This window comes from Sarcophilus harrisii, chromosome 4 (genome assembly GCF_902635505.1).
Source record: "Sarcophilus harrisii chromosome 4, mSarHar1.11, whole genome shotgun sequence".
Classification (NCBI taxonomy): Eukaryota; Metazoa; Chordata; class Mammalia; order Dasyuromorphia; family Dasyuridae; genus Sarcophilus; species Sarcophilus harrisii.
In genome coordinates this window covers 102648123-102666697 of record NC_045429.1, presented here as the reverse complement: position 1 = coordinate 102666697, position 18575 = coordinate 102648123, and the positions used below count along the sequence as shown (strand labels likewise).

The 18575-nt window shown below is 39.6% G+C and overlaps 1 protein-coding gene and 1 long non-coding RNA gene across 2 annotated transcripts in view; one reads left to right on the top strand and one right to left on the bottom strand.

Annotated features, from left to right (window-relative positions):
* Positions 1 to 18575, top strand: part of PLXNA2 (plexin A2) — a 311446-nt gene that overhangs the window by 25937 nt on the left and 266934 nt on the right. Inside the window, exon 2 of the mRNA XM_012547852.3 lies at positions 14257 to 15523. Within this exon, the coding sequence (XP_012403306.1) occupies positions 14336 to 15523 (1188 nt within the window). The 5' untranslated portion in view covers positions 14257 to 14335. The remainder of the gene's footprint in view (positions 1 to 14256; positions 15524 to 18575) is intronic.
* The window catches only part of LOC116419100, a 111170-nt gene that overhangs the window by 10807 nt on the left and 81788 nt on the right, over positions 1 to 18575 (bottom strand). The window contains exons 3-4 of the long non-coding RNA XR_004229358.1: positions 3870 to 4003; positions 1252 to 1329 (exon numbers count right to left, since the gene is read on the bottom strand). This is a non-coding gene — a long non-coding RNA (uncharacterized LOC116419100). The remainder of the gene's footprint in view (positions 1 to 1251; positions 1330 to 3869; positions 4004 to 18575) is intronic.

Here is an 18575-nt window from a genome sequence, read left to right as displayed (position 1 = left end):
GGTTTGACCAGAACCCACTGGGGAGACCTAAGGGGGGTGGGAGAAGAAAAAACAATAACTGGCATCAAAAGCCACAGTCCTAGGACAGGGATCAGGGAGGAGGAGCTGGGATAGGAATCAAAGGGGAAAAGGAGCTCTCCCTGGGAGCTAAGAAACATTCAAGAAAGATTCTATTGGCTAGCATGTGTTGTTTTCACTGACTTTTGGGGGCTTGTACAGTACTAAGAGGAAAAGGCTATGCTATGAAAAGTGCCCACCAGAAGAGGACTTTATAGATCTCAATCTGAACTCACTCTTTCTTTGATGTGTAATGCAGAATAAGTTGCTCAATAAACCTCTCTGGTATTTTTTGTTTATTTGTTGTTTTTGTTTTTGTTTTGTTTTTTTGAGGCAATTGGGTCAAATAACTTGATATAGGATCATACAACTAGTGTCAAGTGTCAGAGGCTGTATTTGAACTCAGGTCCTTCTGACTCCAGAGTTGGATCACACTATCCACTGTACCATCTAGCTGCTCGGTAAACCTATATGGGCTTCAGTTTTCCACCCTGAGATAGGGAGATTCTTCTTTTGCCTCTCTCTTACCTTCTAGGAATACTAGGAGATTTTTGGGGGGCAATATGATACAGTGACATAACAGAATTTTCAGCCAGAAGATCCAATTCCCATTTGTTGCTTCCTAGCTATGTGACTAAGAGCAAATGGTATCACCTCAGAACCTCTCTTCCCTCCTTGGAAAAAAGCCTGTCTTGTTTTACTCTTGTTCCACTTACATCCCATAAGCTGTTGTGAAAAAAGTATTTTGTATAAATTATACAATATTATCGAGACATGAGCTATTAAAATTATTTTCATTCTTAGAGACCTTTGCCTTCTATTCTCTTCCCTTTCAGCTTCTTTCTTACCTTTCAAAAGAAAATTCCCAAAAAGTTCAAATTGCAACACATTCTCCCCTTCCCTTCTTTGATTTTGTTGCTCACAGAATTCTCCTTTTCTGGGAATGAGTGCTAATGTCCTCCTCCTCAGCATTTTTTTCTGTCCCCTTGCTGTAGGGTTTGAGTGAATTATTATAAGAATCACGATGATTGTCACTTTGGTGGCAGAGCATGAGAGGATCCTACTCCATAGCAGGCTCTCCCTCTCCAGAGTAGGTTCATTTCCTCCTCTACCAGTAACAGCTTAGATGAGTTCCCATCTCTTATGCTTTCCCTCAGTTACTTAGTGACCAGATTCTATCAGTTCCCATCTCACCTGTGAAGAGAGCAGATGTGTCTTGACCCTTGAAATATGGCTCCTTCCAGGATGAGAAAAGAGTCTCAATGGAGATTTCTACAAAAAACGATTCAGTCTATGATAGAAAGGCAGTGGATTCCATCTCCCACATTCAGTTTTCAAAGAGATGATACAGCATCAAAGAGATGTTGGATATGGAACCATAAGCTGTAACTCATCTGGGCTCTAGAACTTGCTGATAAACCTCTTCTCTTCACTGTCTGTCCCTCTGACTCAACTGCATTGTGTTTTTTCTTGGTCTGTGTAGGGGGTGGGGAGGGACATGGCTATCTCTCTTCCTCCCCCCCCCCTCTTTCTATCTTGATTTCTCTCTTTCTCTCTCAATATGTCTTTCTTTAGCTCTTGCTGTTTCTCTTTTTAGCTCTTGTGTTTTCCCCTTTTTAAATCTCCCTTTCTCTTTTTTGTCACCTTCTCCCTCTGTTTCTCTTCTTGTTCATCTTTCTCAATCTCTCTCTCTTTTTCTCCCTCAATCCTTGCTTCCCTCCCCTATCTCTCTCTCTTCCTTCCCTCCCCTTTTCTCCCCCCCCTCCCCATCTCTCTGTCTTTCTGTCCCTATTTTTATTTTCTCCCTCTGTTTCTGTGTGTCTTTGGTATGAAGTAAAACAATCCCTGTTCCATACAGCATAGTAGACTCTATGGGGAAAAGAAAAAAAATTGACATCAGATTAATGAAACCAACGCAGCTGGTATAGCAGTGACATCTAAATTGTTCCTTTGGTCCCGTTATTTTCTGTAGGAAATTCTTTCTCTCCCTTTCTCTCTTTTCCCTTTAAATCGCGTGCATAAAATACGCTAATAACAATCTTCGGTGTCTCTGAGTGAGTGACAGCTGAAATAAGAAAAAGACTAATCATCCCTCCTGCAGCCCTGTCACATGGAGATTAAATGAGCCTCTCTTTTCTCTCTACTCTCACCCCCCACACTCCTTTTCCCCCTCCCCAACTTGCTTGCTCTTTTCTCAATGAGATCCCTGGGCATTGGAATAATAATATTATAGACACCATCAGGGTGACAGTGGGGGGAAAAATCAGCTCAGACCCATGATTATTCCTTCAATCTAATAATTATTTAAATACCGATAACTCTTTCACTCTAATTGAGGCCTTTCAGTTGCTGTTATTACCAGCACTGTTCCACTTGCCCCCTCCCTCACCTTGTACTGCCCAACATGTTCCCAACAAGTCACTATGAGAATTCTATTCAAAGGAACCTCAATGTACACATGATATCAAACAGGGCTCCAGTAGCTAGGATGCTGAAGCCAATCTCTATAAACATACAGTTCCCACCTTGCCTTGAATTTACAAAAAATTGGGGCCAAAAGTAGCTGAGGAAGGTCATGTAATCCATCACCCTGCCCTCAGGTAACTACTCAGACAAATAACTGTCTAGCCTTACTTTAAAAGAAGAACGATCCTAGAGACAGCAACTAGCATACAGTAGGTTGTCAATAAGTGTTAGCTGGATCAAATCAGATAATGAATGCAAAGTATTTCGTGTAACTTATGACACTTTATAAATGTCAGCTAATTTTAAGGTCATTAGTATTGTTCAATTGACATAAAAAGTCATCCAATTCATTCCCATGCCTTCAGGTAGCTGTTCAGGCAGACAAATGTCTATCCTTCTCTAAAAAGATAAAAAGAAAAACATCCAAACATGGATTTTTAGCAGACAAATATCTATCCTTCTCTAAAAAGATAAAAAGAAAAACATCTAAACATGGAATTTTAGCATCCATAGCACTCTGGTAGCTAAGATCCTTAAGCCAATCCTTATAAACATACAATTTCACCTTGTCTTGAATTTAGAGAAATATTGGACCAAAAGTAGCTGACATAGGTCATCTAATCCATCACCCTGCTTTCAGGTCACTGCTTTACTTTGCCTTAAAAAAAAAAAGACCCAAGAGAGAGCATTTAGCAATTGTAGGTGTTTAATGAGTGTTGGTTGGATTAAATGAGATGGAATGTGCAAAGAGCTTTGCAAAACATAAAGTGCTTTATAAATTAAACTGACATTATTGTCATTATTATTATTGTTAAATTGACAGAGGAAAAGATATTCCATAATCTCTCTTGGGTAGGTTCTTCAAATTCTCCTAGTAATGTTCTTTTTAATATCTATCTTCAGTCACTCTTGTTTTAAGGTCTCTGTGAATTCAGAAATTCCCTCCCTTGTGCAATATCTGTCCTTGCTTAAGAAGTATCCTCAATTTAGTAATAAGCTTTCACATTCCTTTTACAGTATTGAAAGCATTTTCATACATTATTTCTTTGGATCCTCACAACATCCCTAGGAGACAGGCAAAGAAGGGATTATTCCTATAATAGATGAAGAAAAGTTGAAAAGATGACGTGATCTTCCTGAGTTTATAGCACAATCAAGGATGGAGCCTAGCATTTAAAACTCAAGTTTTCTGTCCCTAGTCCTCTGCTTTTCCATTTTCTGGGGGTACCATTGACCTTACATGAAATGCATAACTTTTCACATATGATAGCATTCTCCGTCATGATATCTACCTGTTCTTGTTTGGGTGGTCAGGAAAAGGAGAAAGATCAATGCTTGGAATTTACCTGTTTGGAGACAGGAGATGCCATGGTATATATCTCTGTAATTGAAGTTCCAGAATGTGGGATTAGATTCTGCTACTTCTAATAACATTCTTCTTCCAATAACATTAAGTATAATAGATGGGATCCATGCTGACCTTGGAGTAAAAAAGATTGAACTTCAAATCTGCCCCTGATAACTTATTATCATTTTGACTATGAACAAATCACTTCAGTTTTCTGAGACTTAATTTTCTCATTTGTAAAACTGATATTAAAGTACTTATCTCAAAAGGGCTGTATGGAAGCTAAGGAGGTAATTTAAAGCACATCATAAATGTTAGATATAATTATTACCTTTGTGATTTTTCATAGATTACTTAACTTCTTGAGCCCTCAGTTTCCTCTTCTAAGATATTGGACAAAATGATCTTAAACGTCCTGTCCAGTTTAAATCTACTGATGAGTCATTTTTGCTGATTTCTGTTTTTCTCCATGATCTCTATTCTTATGTGACATCTTAACATCCTATTATTATTTATTTTTCATGGGTATAGCTCTTCCTTTGCCACTCCTTGCACTCTCCCTCTGAATCAGACTAACTTCTCCATTATCTTAAGCAGCTCTTTGTTCCCTTGGCATACTATCTCTTCCCAGAAGGGTCATTCTAGGATCGAATAAAGCTGATTGTCAGATCCATTATCTGGTTCTTTCTTATTATAATATGTTTTTGTTGATATCTTTTGTTTTTACATCACTTAAATGCTTTCCACTATTCTTTCATTCCCCTCTCCCAGGAAGCTATCCCATATATTAAAAAAAAAAAAAAAAAAAAAGAATATTTTTTTTAAAGAAAAAGAGGAAAGGGAAAAAAATCAGCAAAATAGAACAATATATTTTAAAATCCTGAAAACATGCTACCTTTTTCACTTTCTAAAAAAAGCAGCAAGGTATAGTAGAAAGAAAATTATTGGGAGTTAGGTCACAAACCTTTTGCTACTACTATCTTTCTGTGTGATACCAGAAAAGTAACTTCCCTTCTCTGGGCCTCAGCTTCCTCATCTGTGAAATGAAGGCATTAGATATTGTCAAGATCTCCTGCCAGAATTATAATTCTAATACACCAAGGCAAAAGGAGGTTCCAAACACTTTCTCCAGTTTCCAGAGAGGACTAAGGGAGAAAAGCATCTGAAAGGGTAAACAGCTGAAATGATCCAGAAGGTTCATTATTCACTCCCTCTGCTGATTCCCTACCATTTATATTCCTCTTCATCCATGCTTAGAATCCCAGGATTCTAATTACTATGACCTTCCAATCCTCTCTGTTGGAAGAAGTTAAGTTTAGTGCAGATGTGGCAGAGAGCATCAGGCAGGACCCCTCAGCTGAACTGCAAACTTCTAATTACTATTCTTTCCTCGCCCTGTCACTGCCACCTGCCTCCCAGACAGCTCCTTGGGTGGGCATTTGCTACCATCTAGATCAGTCACCAACACCTGCTACCCAGATCCTTATCTAGGGAAATGGTGTTATCAGGCCCTGGAGATAAATTATTTAGTGCAATGGACTTCTCAGACTTTGGGCTTTGTCTCAGACATCCAACTTGAGCCCTTGTTGCCTCAGCCCAGGGACTGAATACCTAAAAGCAATAACCTCGAGGCTCAGAATAAAAAAGTGGGGAGCAAGTAGTTAAAAAAAGTGCTGGATTTGGGGGACAGAAAATCGTAGTCACATTTACTGTATGGTTAATGGGTCATTCAATTCTATGACTCTATCTCCTTCCTCATTTGAAAAATAGAAATAATAATAATATTTTACATAGAGGCATTGGGAGAAAAATGTTTTTTGCAAACTATGAAAAATGATATGAAAAAAGATAGAAATATGAGCTTCTATTATTATTAAGAAATCAAGAAAATTTTGGATCCCAGGACTGTCTTTGTGTGATAGTGGGATCCCTCAACTAGCTAGAAATGGGAAGCCATGGGCAGAGTTATACACTGTCAATTACCTACTAAAAAGCTACTCGAATAAGAACAGCGAGCAGATTCTTGGATGAAAAAAGATACTAGACAAAGGGATGGAAGCAACCAGATTGAATCAATAAGTAAACACTTATTAAGTGCTTACTATGTGTCCAGCACAGCATCAGGCACTGGGGAATACAAAAATAAAGAATATAATAACCCTTCCCCTCTACAAATATATTCATATTCTATTGAAAGCTTTTCTGTGTTTTTTTAAACTCAACCAGCTTATTATTTCTTAAAGTACAGTAGTATATACCATTAAAATCATATATACCAACTTATTTAGCCTTTCCCCAATTGATGGGCATTCCCTAAATTTCCAATTCTTTGCCACCATTAATAGAACTGCTATTAATATTTTAGAACATATAAGTTCTTTTCCTTTTTCCCTGATCATTTTGGGAACCAGGCCTAATAATAGTATTGCTAGGTCAAAGAGTAAATTCAGCTTTATACTCTTTGAGGATAATTCCAGATTGCTTGAAGGAGACAACTTCTAAGTTGAAGATAATTATCTTCAGTGTTCAGAAAACTTAGGGAAAATAGGAGGAATGGGGAACTGGGAACCAAGTACTCTTGTACACACACACAAAGTGCTAGGGGGATGATATCATTCTATACAAAAGCATATATGAAATAAACTTGAAAACTCACTCTAAGGCTGATCAGAAACCAGGGATACAGGAAGCAACGTAAATGAAGTCCTGAATTCTAATAGGAAATTTGATCCTTTCCAGAGTGATTCTGGACTGGAGTCACACAAGTCAGTGCCATTAACTTTGGCCACTTATGACTTGTAAGCCAATAAAACATCAGAAAGTCACATGGTGTCAGATGACTGAGGAGAATCCCATCTCCTCTCCAAGAAAGAGAAAGTTGCTTCTCGGTTTCTCAGATTCTTAGAGTGACTGCTGCTCAGAACTGGATGCTTCTCCCTATCTTCAGGGACTTCAATATCCTGGTCCACTACCAATTACAGCCAGCCTGCTCTGATCAGATCCAAACTACCCAAAAGAAGAAGCCTCTGTTGTCATGATGAGGGATCTTGACCTGCTCAGTTCAGTCTAAAAGGGTTAGAAATCTCAAAGTGGGTTAAATTTCTAGTCTCTAAAAGCTGAGGGGACCTTGATTATGATATCCACCTCCCTCATCTTGTTGTTGTTCAATCATTTCAGTAACATCCAACTCTTCACAACCCCATTTGGGATTTTCTTGGCAAAGATACTGGAGTAGTTTGTTATTTCCTTCTCTAGCTCATTTTACAGATGAGAAATCTGAGACAAGCAGGGTGAAGTGATTTGCCCATCTAGTAAATGTCTGAAGGTAGATTTGAACTCAAGTCTTAATGATTTCAAGCCTGGCACTCTATCCACTGCTCCACCCAAAAATGAAACCTAGAAAGGCAAAATGACCTGTTGAGATCAGTCCAGATTTATCTCCTCTGGAGAAAGGAGCCCATCAATCAAATATTTGTCAAGTTCGCACTATGTGCTTGACTCTGTCTACATTAAGGATCTGAGTACAGAAGATGACACAATCCTGATTCACAACGAGCTCACATTCTAGCATCTGACCACAGGATCCACGTCCTCTTTGCTGTATCACACCCCACTTCCTTTATCTTTCAAGAGCAGGCTTCTCATTTCACTCTGGTCCAATCAAATTCATACTGAGCAGACTACTATGCTCTAATGTCTCTCCAAGTGCCCTTCCTCATATTTGAAGGGGGTTGTGTTCTTATAGCCCCAGTGAGATGGCACTTGTGGCTACCACATAGCTAGTAATCCTACTCCAAGCTTGTCACCACAAAGGAATAAAGCAAATATGCCCTTTTGTAGTGACACAATCAGTAGAGTATTGGACTTGGAATCAGGAATATTCATCTTCATGAATTCAAATCCAGTCTCAGATATGTATTAGCCCAGGTGACCCTGGGCAAGTCAAGTAACCCTGTTTTACCTCAGTTTCCTCATCTGTAGAATGAGCTGGAAAAAGAAATGACAAACCATTCCAGTATCTCTGCCAAGAAAATCCCAAATGGGGTCGTGAGGAGTTGGACGTGAATGAAAAAATGACTAAACAACTCCTTCCTAGAGTTCCTCCATCATAAAAGGGGGCAGTAATGTAGCAGTTAATATGTCAGCAGAGTTGGAATATAATGGGGAGAAAAACAAGCAAAGCTGGGAATCAGCTGCTTTAAGCATATCCTGCTTTGCAAGTCATGGAGAGGTGAGGCAGAGATCTGATAAAGGAGGGCCCCATTTGGGACAATTTAGTTCAGGCCTGGAGAAACTGCTTGGGGCAGAGGGAGAAGATGGTTTGTCTTGAAACCCACACTCTTTCTCTTTGATCTTCCTGAGCCTAGGCCCCTGGACCCCAGCCTGACCCATCTTAATTTATGGCACAGAGAAACTGGGGAACTAACTAAGAAGTCTACTGCCAGAGGGCCACCGAATTTTTAAGATGAACCTTGAAGGTCATCCGCTTTTAAAGAGAAGGGATCTAAGGCTCACATTAGTCATATTAATCTATCTGAAATTTGGAGCTGAGAGGAATTTTAGAAATCATTTTTTCTAATAATCCTCATCTTACTAATGAAGAAACTGAGGGTCAGAGAACTTATGTGCCTGGTCCAGAATCACACAGATGAAAGGTCACGGGCAGGTTTCCTGAGGTTTCACTTATTCCCTCTACACCACAGGTGTCAGTGTACAGTCTACTGGTCCTAAGCCCCGAGCTCCCAAGTACCACTGGAACCAAGTGAACATGCAATTGAGAAATATTTAACAAAAATAAACATACACTAAAACACAGATCACATTTTATTTTAAACTGTATGTGTCTAATTTTTTTTTTTTATTTTTTGGATTATTTGGATGACATCCAAAGTCTAGGTAGTAAGTATTTTGGGCCACATTTGATTCAGGTCCTACTTATTCCAGGACCAGTGTTCTTTCAATTCCAAGACCTAGCTGCCTCCTATATATATATAAAATAAATGATAACATTAAAAAAAAATTCTACCCAAGCTCAGATTATGTATGAGTACTAGAATATTGTAGAATATCAGATTGTCAAAAACAAATGTGTCAATATGCAGCCTCAGGGATCTTTATGCACAGATTTTATTTGAATCTGATACCATTATTCTATATCATACTGTTTTCTTGAGGGACTTACAATCAGTTGTTCAAAATGCCAAAACAAAACTAAAACTAAACATTTATTTGATCCTGGAGCTAATAGGGAGCCATATAATAAACAGGAGTTTATTGAGTAAAGGTCAGACCTAGTTCTAGGAAAATCACTGTTGGCTTGGGGCTTGGGAGGGTCAGAGGGAAAAGAGACTTGAGACAAGGAAACCAATTAAACAGTTTTTAAAGTTCGCACTTCACTTTATAGACACTACAATCTATTTGAGCTTCACAATAATTACCTGAGCAAATAAGAACAAAATTAATAGTTAGCATTCATATAACACATGGGCCAGCTAGATAACTAAGATAGAACTTTGGACATTGAGCCAGGAAGAACCAAATTCAAGTTTGGTCCATAGACATTTACTACTGTGTGACCCTGGACATGCTCCTTAACCTTTGTCTGCTTTCACAGTTTCCTCATACTGTAAACATGAGGATCATAATAGCATCTACTTTCTAGAGTTGTTGTAAAGATAAAATGAAATATTTGTTAAGTGTATCACAAACCTTGAAGCACTGTATAAATGTTAGCTATTAAGGTTTGGAAACAAATGTACAAATATTTACAAATATCCTCTTTGATCCTCTCAACAAGATTTGGAAACAAATTTACAAATATCCCCTTTTATCTTCTTAGCAAGGTTCGGAAACAAATTTATAAATATTTATAAGTATCTCCTTTGAACCTCTCAACAACCTTAGCAAGTTTGTTATTCCTATTTTACAATTAAGGAAATCGAGGCACAGAGAGATGGACATACTTGCCCGTGTTTATAAAGCTAGCAAGTATCAGAAATTGGGTTTAAATGATTCTTTGATACCCTTTCTATTGGAAGAGGACATTTCTCTACCCAAAGGTGTAGTGGGAGTGGGAGATGAAAGGCAATGAAGTGCTCCCAGGTGCTTCTCTAACTGGAGGATTAGGTGAGTCTCTGAAAATCATAGGATTATCTTGAATTAATTTCCCTCTCTTGGAATCTGAGTCTTTCTACCAGCCCCGGAAAGCAGCTAAAAATACCCTCTGGCTTCCAGAGGGGAGCTCTTGGGAGCTCCAGTGGGAAGGAAGGCTTTGCCGGTGTGCGTGGAGCCGGAAGGGCTGGGGCAGAAGGATCTGAGGTCAGTCTATGGCTCACCCTGGGGGGGGCCTCTGGGACCTCATGACTCATCCCACTGAGTACTTAGGGTGACTCTGCCCCAAGGTATGTGGGTCCTTTCTCAGGGACTCTGCCCCAGACAGGGAGGCACTGCTGTCAGGCTAGAAATGAAGGTTCAGAAGAAAGAACTGGAGGAGGTTTGAGAAGGCAAGGAATGCTGTGAAGCCTAAGGCAGTGTGTCCTGTTCTAATTATAACCTGGCCAAGCCGGATGGGGCAGGGTTCAGGCGACTGGGAGAACAGTGTTTGAATGAGATTTCCACTTTCCACTTGGATGTTTACAAGCCTGTTGCATACACCACAGCTTTCTCTCAATTCTAAAGCAGACATTACTCCTCAGCCAAAGTTCAAAGGCATGAGGTCACAGACGAAGAGCTAGACCTACCTAGTCCAACCCAATCCCTTCATCTTGCAGATGAAGAAACTGAGGCTTACGGGGCATAAATAATATCCAAAGTACCCCTGATTGCCTCCCAATTAAAGTTTATGCTTCTTTGCCTGCATTCAAGGCCCCCTAGAACTATTTGACCTTTTCATACTTATTGATTCTCTTCATAAATTGTGTTGCAGTATTAGGGGGCAGAGTACATAGAGCACTAGGGCTGGATTCAGAAGGACCTGTGTTAAAATTGCACTTATTAGTTATGTGATCCTGAGCAAGTCACTTACCCCTATTTATCTCAATTTCCTCATCTGTAAAATGAGCCAGAGAAGGAAATGGTAAACTATTCCAGTATCTTTGCCAAGAGAACCCCAAATGAGGTCATGAAGAGTCAGACATGACTGAACAACAACTCTCCCATATTTTAGTCTGTACTCTCATTATTCTCATTTCTCTTTGTCTAAAACACCTCCAACCCCATCATTGGCTGTTTATAGCTCTTTCAAAACCCAATTCAATTGTCACCTTCTCTATAAAATCTTCTCTGATTCCTCTGGATCTTCCCTCTCAAACCTCTCACAGCATTGGTTTCACAACTTTTTCATATATTTATCATGTAAGTCTTTCTGTTCTACTTACACGTGTTTGTCTCTAGATGATAAGTAAACTCCTTAGAGACAGCACTGCATGTTACCTAAACCTCCTATTTCCCTCTTTATCTGGCACAAGATTCTACAGACAATAGGCACTTGATAAATATTTGCTGAGGGCGACTAGATTGTGGGGTACATAGAGCACCAGCCCTGGCATCAGGAGGACCTGAGTTCAAATCCAGCTTCAGACACTTACTGTGTGACCTTGGACAAATCATTTAACCTTATTTGCCTCAGTTTCCTCATCTGTCAAATGGCTGGAGAAGGAAATGGCAAAGCACTTTAGTATATTTGCTAAGAAAACCCCAAATGAAGTCATAAAGAGTTGAAAGTAACTGAATAACAACAAGTATTTGTTGAAATAAATGTCACTTAAAGTGGAAGGAACTCGGGGATAATCAAATCCAATCCCCACCTTTTATAGAAAAGGGCCCAAGATATTGTGTGATTTTCCTAAGTTCACATAAGCAAAAAGTGAAAGAATTGAAGGTTTTAACCCTCTACCTCCAAATTCAAAACTCTTTCCACCATTATTCCTCAGTTCTCCTCTTCTATGAAAAGCAAATATAATAACATTTAGACTCAAATGGAAATGAAAGTCATTAAACCATCTATAAGAATCCCTACAGGTCACAAATTGATGTAGAAAATCATATTAACATGATTTTGTTCTATTGTATTTTTATTTATGAAGTTAATTATTCACATTTTGATAAATTTAATAAATATTTATGATTATATTTCAATCTGGATTGAGTTCCAAACTTAGGCTATATATTGGTCCCCTGATTTAGACTACCTGCTTAGCAATGTTGCTGTGAGATAAGCATTTTATAAAACTTCTGGATTTTATATACAGGGACTGGAAGAAATCTCAAATGTCATGTAGTCCAAGTTCTTCACTTTACAGATGAGGAAACTGAGGTTAATTTTTTTTAATCTAAAGTTACATAGGTAGTAACCTTAAAGGGCAGTCACAATGGAAATTGTGGTTCTTATTGTTGTTATTTCACAAATGAATAGTCAAGTAATGCCCGAAGTAGGAGTGACCCACAAACCTCTATTCCCCCCGCTTCTCTCTACCCTGCGGTGTCCACGGGGTGTGGTGTGGTTGAGTGAACATGACCCAGAAAACTATTTCCATTAGCAAAAGCCTCAGCAGCCTTTAATGCCGAGATACAGAATTAAGCAGCTTGCTGGGGGTGACTGGACTTCCCTTGTCCAAATGGATGAGGAATCAGCAAGCCTGCTTTCCTGGGGCCCTTCCTCCTTCTGAGTGGCACTTTCGGGCCATTAGCCCAACCTAACTCAACTGGAAAAGCACAATGACTTTCTTACTGATAATGTGCCTGCCTGTGAGGTTAAAGAACAGGGATTATTAGGTCTTCAAAAGAGAAGGATGAGGGGAAATGGGAAATGAAATTATTCATGTAGACCAAGTCTATGGGTAACTTTTTACAGAAAGATTAGATCTGGATGTAAAGGGAGAAGGAACTTTAGGAACCATATAGTAGGCACATCTCATTTTATAGAGGAAGAGTAGATAGATAGAACACTAGCCCTGGAGTCAGCACCTAAATTCAAATCTGCCTCAGACACTTCCTAGCTGTGTAATCCTCGGCAAGCCTAAAATAAAATAAAATAATAAAAGTGCTATGTAAATAGGAGTTACTATGAGAGGTATCATAGTCAGATACCTCTGTCAGAAAAAAAACAAGTTTTAATCCTGCTTCAAGGCCTTATTTGTTGTGTGACCCTGAGCAGTTCACCTAGCCCCTCTTAGCTAGCCTCTATTTCCTTATTTATAAAAAAAGAGTAATAATAAAATAAATGAAATAATCTATGTAAGGAGATTTGTAAACCTTAAAGCATAATATCAATACGAGCTATTATAATCTAAAATAAAGGAATGAAGTTGAGTTTGAAATATATTCTGAAGAAGTCTTTATTGATTTTGATTTGAATGAGATGTTTAGGGTATGGATCTTAGAATGGGAGGACCCTATGATCTAGCCTGGGAGTAAGGATCTAGTTTTAACTATGTTACTAACCAGCTATGTGACCTTGAACAAGACATTTAACTCCAATAGGGTCCTCTGTTTCCCCAGTTAGGCTTTTGGGGGATAATAATGGGGGGAAATTTTTACATCATGAAGATGGGTCTTAGAAGACATTCCAGGATTGTTTGGGTGATCCTAAGAATTGATAATAATCTATTCATTATTATAGTTAGAAATATTAAAGGGTGGAAAAGGGGAAGGAATTCCTAAGAATCTATGCAGAATTGGAGATCATTTAAGGATGATAATTCTCTTCCCCTCGAAAACATTTCTGCTTTATGTTTTCCCTAACAGGATATTGACCAGACCTATGATTTCATTGAGGTAGTGGACTCCTCGGGGAGGAACCTCCTTCTACTAAAGTACAGTTATCCTTTCCATATCATAACATTCCCCATCATGGCTTTGATATACTTCAGGTAGACATAAGAAATTAAAGGTGAATTTTGGGGGAGTTTTGAGGAAGCTTTGGATGACACATGAAGGCCAGCAAACAACACAGAAAAAGTATTTTTACTTAACATTGACCTACATATAGACTATAACTACATACTTAACCCAAATTTCACAGTAAGGTACTGTGAATACCCTATAAAAGAAAACTAAAAAAATTCAGATCTCTGTAAGGAAGGAAGGGCTATAAAAATTTGTGCAGATTTTCCAGATCGTGGGATACCACTCTCCTAACCCTTGTGATATAGAAGAGATAATAGTAGATTGCACTTTTTACTTCCCTTTATTATCCTACTGAGTTGCCTAAAGCAGTGAGAGGATAATTATCTTGCACAGGGTCACATAACCAGTACGGGTTGGAGGCTGTACTGAACCCAAGCTTTTGAGGCTCCAATGCCAGTTCTCTGTTCACTATACAGTTCTCTTTTAACATCTCTCCAAAGCTTACTTGCATCTGACCATCTCTGCTTTATGTTTTCCAGAACCATGTGAGTCTAACCCTTGGAGTGTGGGATAAACCAGGACTTGGAGAATCTGTCTCCTCTCCCTAGCCCCCTCAGAATGGAACAAAAGAGACCTTGGCCGCGGGTCCCAAACTCATATGACTGGCCACTGGTTCTGTTCTCAGTGGTGTGGGTACTGCTCTTACCCTTGACAGCTGGCACAGCTCCATTCAGCACCTTCCACTCAGAGAACAGAGACTGGACCTTCAACCACTTGACTGTGCACAGAGGTACAGGTGCAGTATATGTGGGGGCCATCAACCGGGTCTATAAACTATCCGGCAACTTGACTATCCAGGTGGCCCATAAGACAGGGCCAGAGGAGGACAACAAGTCCTGCTACCCACCCCTCATTGTCCAGCCCTGCAGTGAGGTGCTCACCCTCACCAACAATGTTAACAAGCTGCTCATCATTGACTACTCAGAAAACCGCCTGCTGGCCTGCGGGAGCCTATACCAAGGCGTCTGCAAGTTACTCCGCCTCGATGACCTCTTCATCCTAGTGGAGCCGTCCCATAAGAAAGAGCACTATTTATCGAGCGTAAATAAGACAGGTACCATGTACGGAGTGATTGTGCGCTCGGAGGGAGAAGACGGCAAGCTCTTCATCGGCACGGCGGTGGACGGCAAACAGGACTACTTCCCCACCCTCTCCAGCCGCAAGCTTCCCCGCGACCCCGAGTCCTCCGCTATGCTGGATTACGAGTTACACAGCGACTTTGTCTCCTCTCTCATCAAGATCCCCTCGGACACCCTGGCCCTGGTCTCGCACTTCGACATTTTCTACATTTATGGTTTTGCCAGCGGTGGCTTTGTCTATTTCCTCACCGTCCAACCCGAGACGCCAGAAGGTGTTGCCATCAATTCGGCGGGTGACCTCTTCTATACCTCCCGCATCGTGCGGCTCTGCAAGAATGACCCCAAGTTCCATTCCTACGTCTCATTGCCCTTCGGCTGTACTCGGGCTGGGGTGGAGTACCGCCTTCTACAGGCTGCCTACCTCTCAAAACCAGGAGATTCTCTGGCCAGGGCTTTGAACATCAGCAGCCAGGATGACGTCCTCTTTGCCATCTTCTCCAAGGGACAGAAGCAGTATCACCACCCTCCTGATGATTCGGCCCTCTGTGCCTTCCCTATCCGGGCCATTAACACCCAGATCAAGGAACGTTTACAATCCTGCTATCAGGGGGAGGGCAACCTGGAGCTCAACTGGCTGCTGGGGAAAGATGTCCAATGCACCAAGGCGGTAAGGACTCTATCAGCTCCCTTCTCTAGGTTTTTCTGAGCTGGGAATTCCCCATTTGTCTTCACTGTTAATCTCCTCATATTCTTCTCATCAAGTCTGTGTATCTCCAAGGCTCTGAAAGGGACTAAATTCCAAGAATCATGTTGCTAGTGTATTATCTGTGAGCATAGTACTTTTCATATAGACATGATTCAATGAACATTTCTTGAAAGGCAGCATAGTGTAATGATTAGAGTGCTGAACCAGAATCAAGAAGACCTGGATTAGAAGCAGATAGGTGATACAGTGAATAGAGTGCAGGTCCTGGAGTCAAGAGTTCCTGAGTTCTAATCTGACACTTACTACATGTGTGAAATTCTACAAGTCACTTAACCCAGATTGTCTCCAAAGAAGGAAAACAGAGATCTGGCGTTAAAACATTATATTTCTCTGAAACTAGGTTTTCTCAAAGATAAACTGAGGTTTTTAGAAACCAGAGAATTTAAAAAATCTCTTCCAGTTCTAAATCCTAATCTGGCTCAATCAATAATAACGATGATTTTGATAACAACAATAATAACAACTGATCTTTATATATCACTTTAAGGTTTGCAAAGCACTTTATATATGGGGTTTTATTTAATCTTTAAATCAGCCATGCAAAGTAAGTACTATTATTTTTTAACCATTTTACATATGAGAAAAGTGAGACTGATATATTAAATGATTTACTTAGGTATGAGTTGGAGTTCAAGCCAGATCTCTAACCTTGGTTCTCTAACTCTATATCCTGTGTTCTTTCCACTACACCTTCATAATTAAACAATTAAAAATATGAAGGATCTTTCTTTTTAATCTTTGTATTTTTATCTTTGTATGTCCAGCATCTAGTACTATGCCTTTTTTCTATAACAAGTCTTGCATAAATGCTGATTGAATTGAAATGAACAAGAACCAGAAATTATATAATGAAAGCCCATTTTTTTTAAAGGGAAAACTGAGATTTCTAACTATATAGCTAGAAATAGAGGCAGGACCAGAACTCACATTTCTTGGTTCTATACTCATGAAAATCTCAAAGATCATTCTACCAAACGATGCTACCCTTAATAATTATATTATATCAGTTCTGTGCTTTATCCTTATAACCTGTTTGGTAGCTAACTAAACCAACTATAGAACTAGACATGCTCTAGAGCAGGGCTTCTTAAACTTTTTCCATTCAAGACCCCTTTTCACCCAAGAAATTTTTATATGACCTCGGTATAAAACTAGGTATACAAATCAAACATTTACTGATAATAAAGTATAATTTCATGATCTCACATTCAGTTATGAGAATCCATATGGGGTCATGAACCACAGTTTAAGAAGCTGGGATCTAAATGAAGCATTATTAATTCCACTGTCAGGGCAGATTGGCGCAACCATGCTATAAATCAAGACAGCAAATCTTTTTCAAGTTTTCTACTGAAATAGCAGTTAAAACATATACCGATGGGACGAACATGAGTTTCCCTTGACAGATGGGCAACAGAAGCATTATAAAGGGAATGACAGGATGCCGTAGGCTGTAGGCTATAATATGCAGCCCAAAGCTTGGTTGGATAGAAAGCAATCTGGGTATAGTATGGCTTACTAAAAACAAAAGGAAAAGAAAATACATCAACAAATTTAGAGTAACCTAGGAACTTGCCCTAAACTTCCCAAGATTAGTAAACCGCCCTGACTTGAGCCATCATTCAGTACTGATAGGGGTAGGGGTGGTTCTTTTGATCTGAGCTGTTTTGTTCTCAATTCACTAAGTCCTTAGTTGTGCCCCAAGATCTATAACTTTAAGAAAAAGCCAAGACCAAGTACGTAGCATGCCTTCTCCATGCTACCAGAAGAAACTTCCTCCTCTTTCTCATAAAATAGTCTAGTATGAGGGGGTAGGTAAGCATTGCTTCTATTAGTGAAGGAGAATGAGATGAGCTGGGCTGGAGTCAGAGTGGAAAAGGAGAAGAGAAGAGAAAAAAAATATATACAGGAGGAAGAATGAAGGGAAATATTAGGGTTAATTCTCCCTTGCGTGGCTCAGAGGGTGTTTCCATAGAGCAGGAGGGAAACTTGTCAGGAGGAAGCTGCAAATTCCTGCCTTGCTCCTGAGCCAGAGGAGAAAGGAAATGGACACCCCTCTCTGCTCCTATCTTGCTGCAGGGAGACATGGAGACAGGCCCAGACTTGTTACATAAGGAAAGTAAGGACACAGGAGATGAGGGGAGACAGCAAGGAGCTCCCCATAATGATAGAAATAACTAGAATAATAAACAAATGCCTTTTAATTTGTACTGCCATAAGTGACTCATAAAGTGTTTTCATATCCATTCACTGCTTCAACCCTCACAACAACTCTGTGAAATAAAAATAATACTGATAGGTATTATTATTGTCATTTGACAGATGAGGAAACTGAGGCAAAAAGGTAAGTAACTTGTGCAAGTTAACTAAACTAGTAGTAGTAAAGTAAACTAGTAGGATAGAGGAAGAAAACAAAAGTGGGAGGTACATAAAAAGATTCATTAATTGGGAGCCATGGGACCTACATTTAAATCCTTGCTCTGAACTTGAGGAAAATCACTTAATTTCTTCTTTTTCTTTTTTCCCCCCTTTAAAGCAATTGGGTTTAAATGACTTGCCCAGAGCCTACAGCTAGTAAGTGTTAAAAACGTCTGAAATCAACTTTGAATTCAGGTCCTCCTGATTTCAGGGCCAGTGTTGTCTACTGCACCCTATCTGTGTACTGCCCTCTAACTTAATTTCTAAGGGTATTTCCAACCCCAGATCTCTTCACTCAAACCAAAGTCATATGACTTAAAGCTTATTGCTCTAGGCAAGTCAGATTGGTGGGCTCCTTACCCCTTTCTCTTTCACTCTCCTGATTACCTTTACTTTAAGCCTAGGACTATTTGACTAAAGGGAAACTGGAACAGGACAGAAATCCCACTACAAGGCCTAGTATGATGCTTGGAACACAAGGTCTTAGAGATAGAAAGAGAGCTCAGATGTTCTTCCAGTCCAATTTCTCCATTTT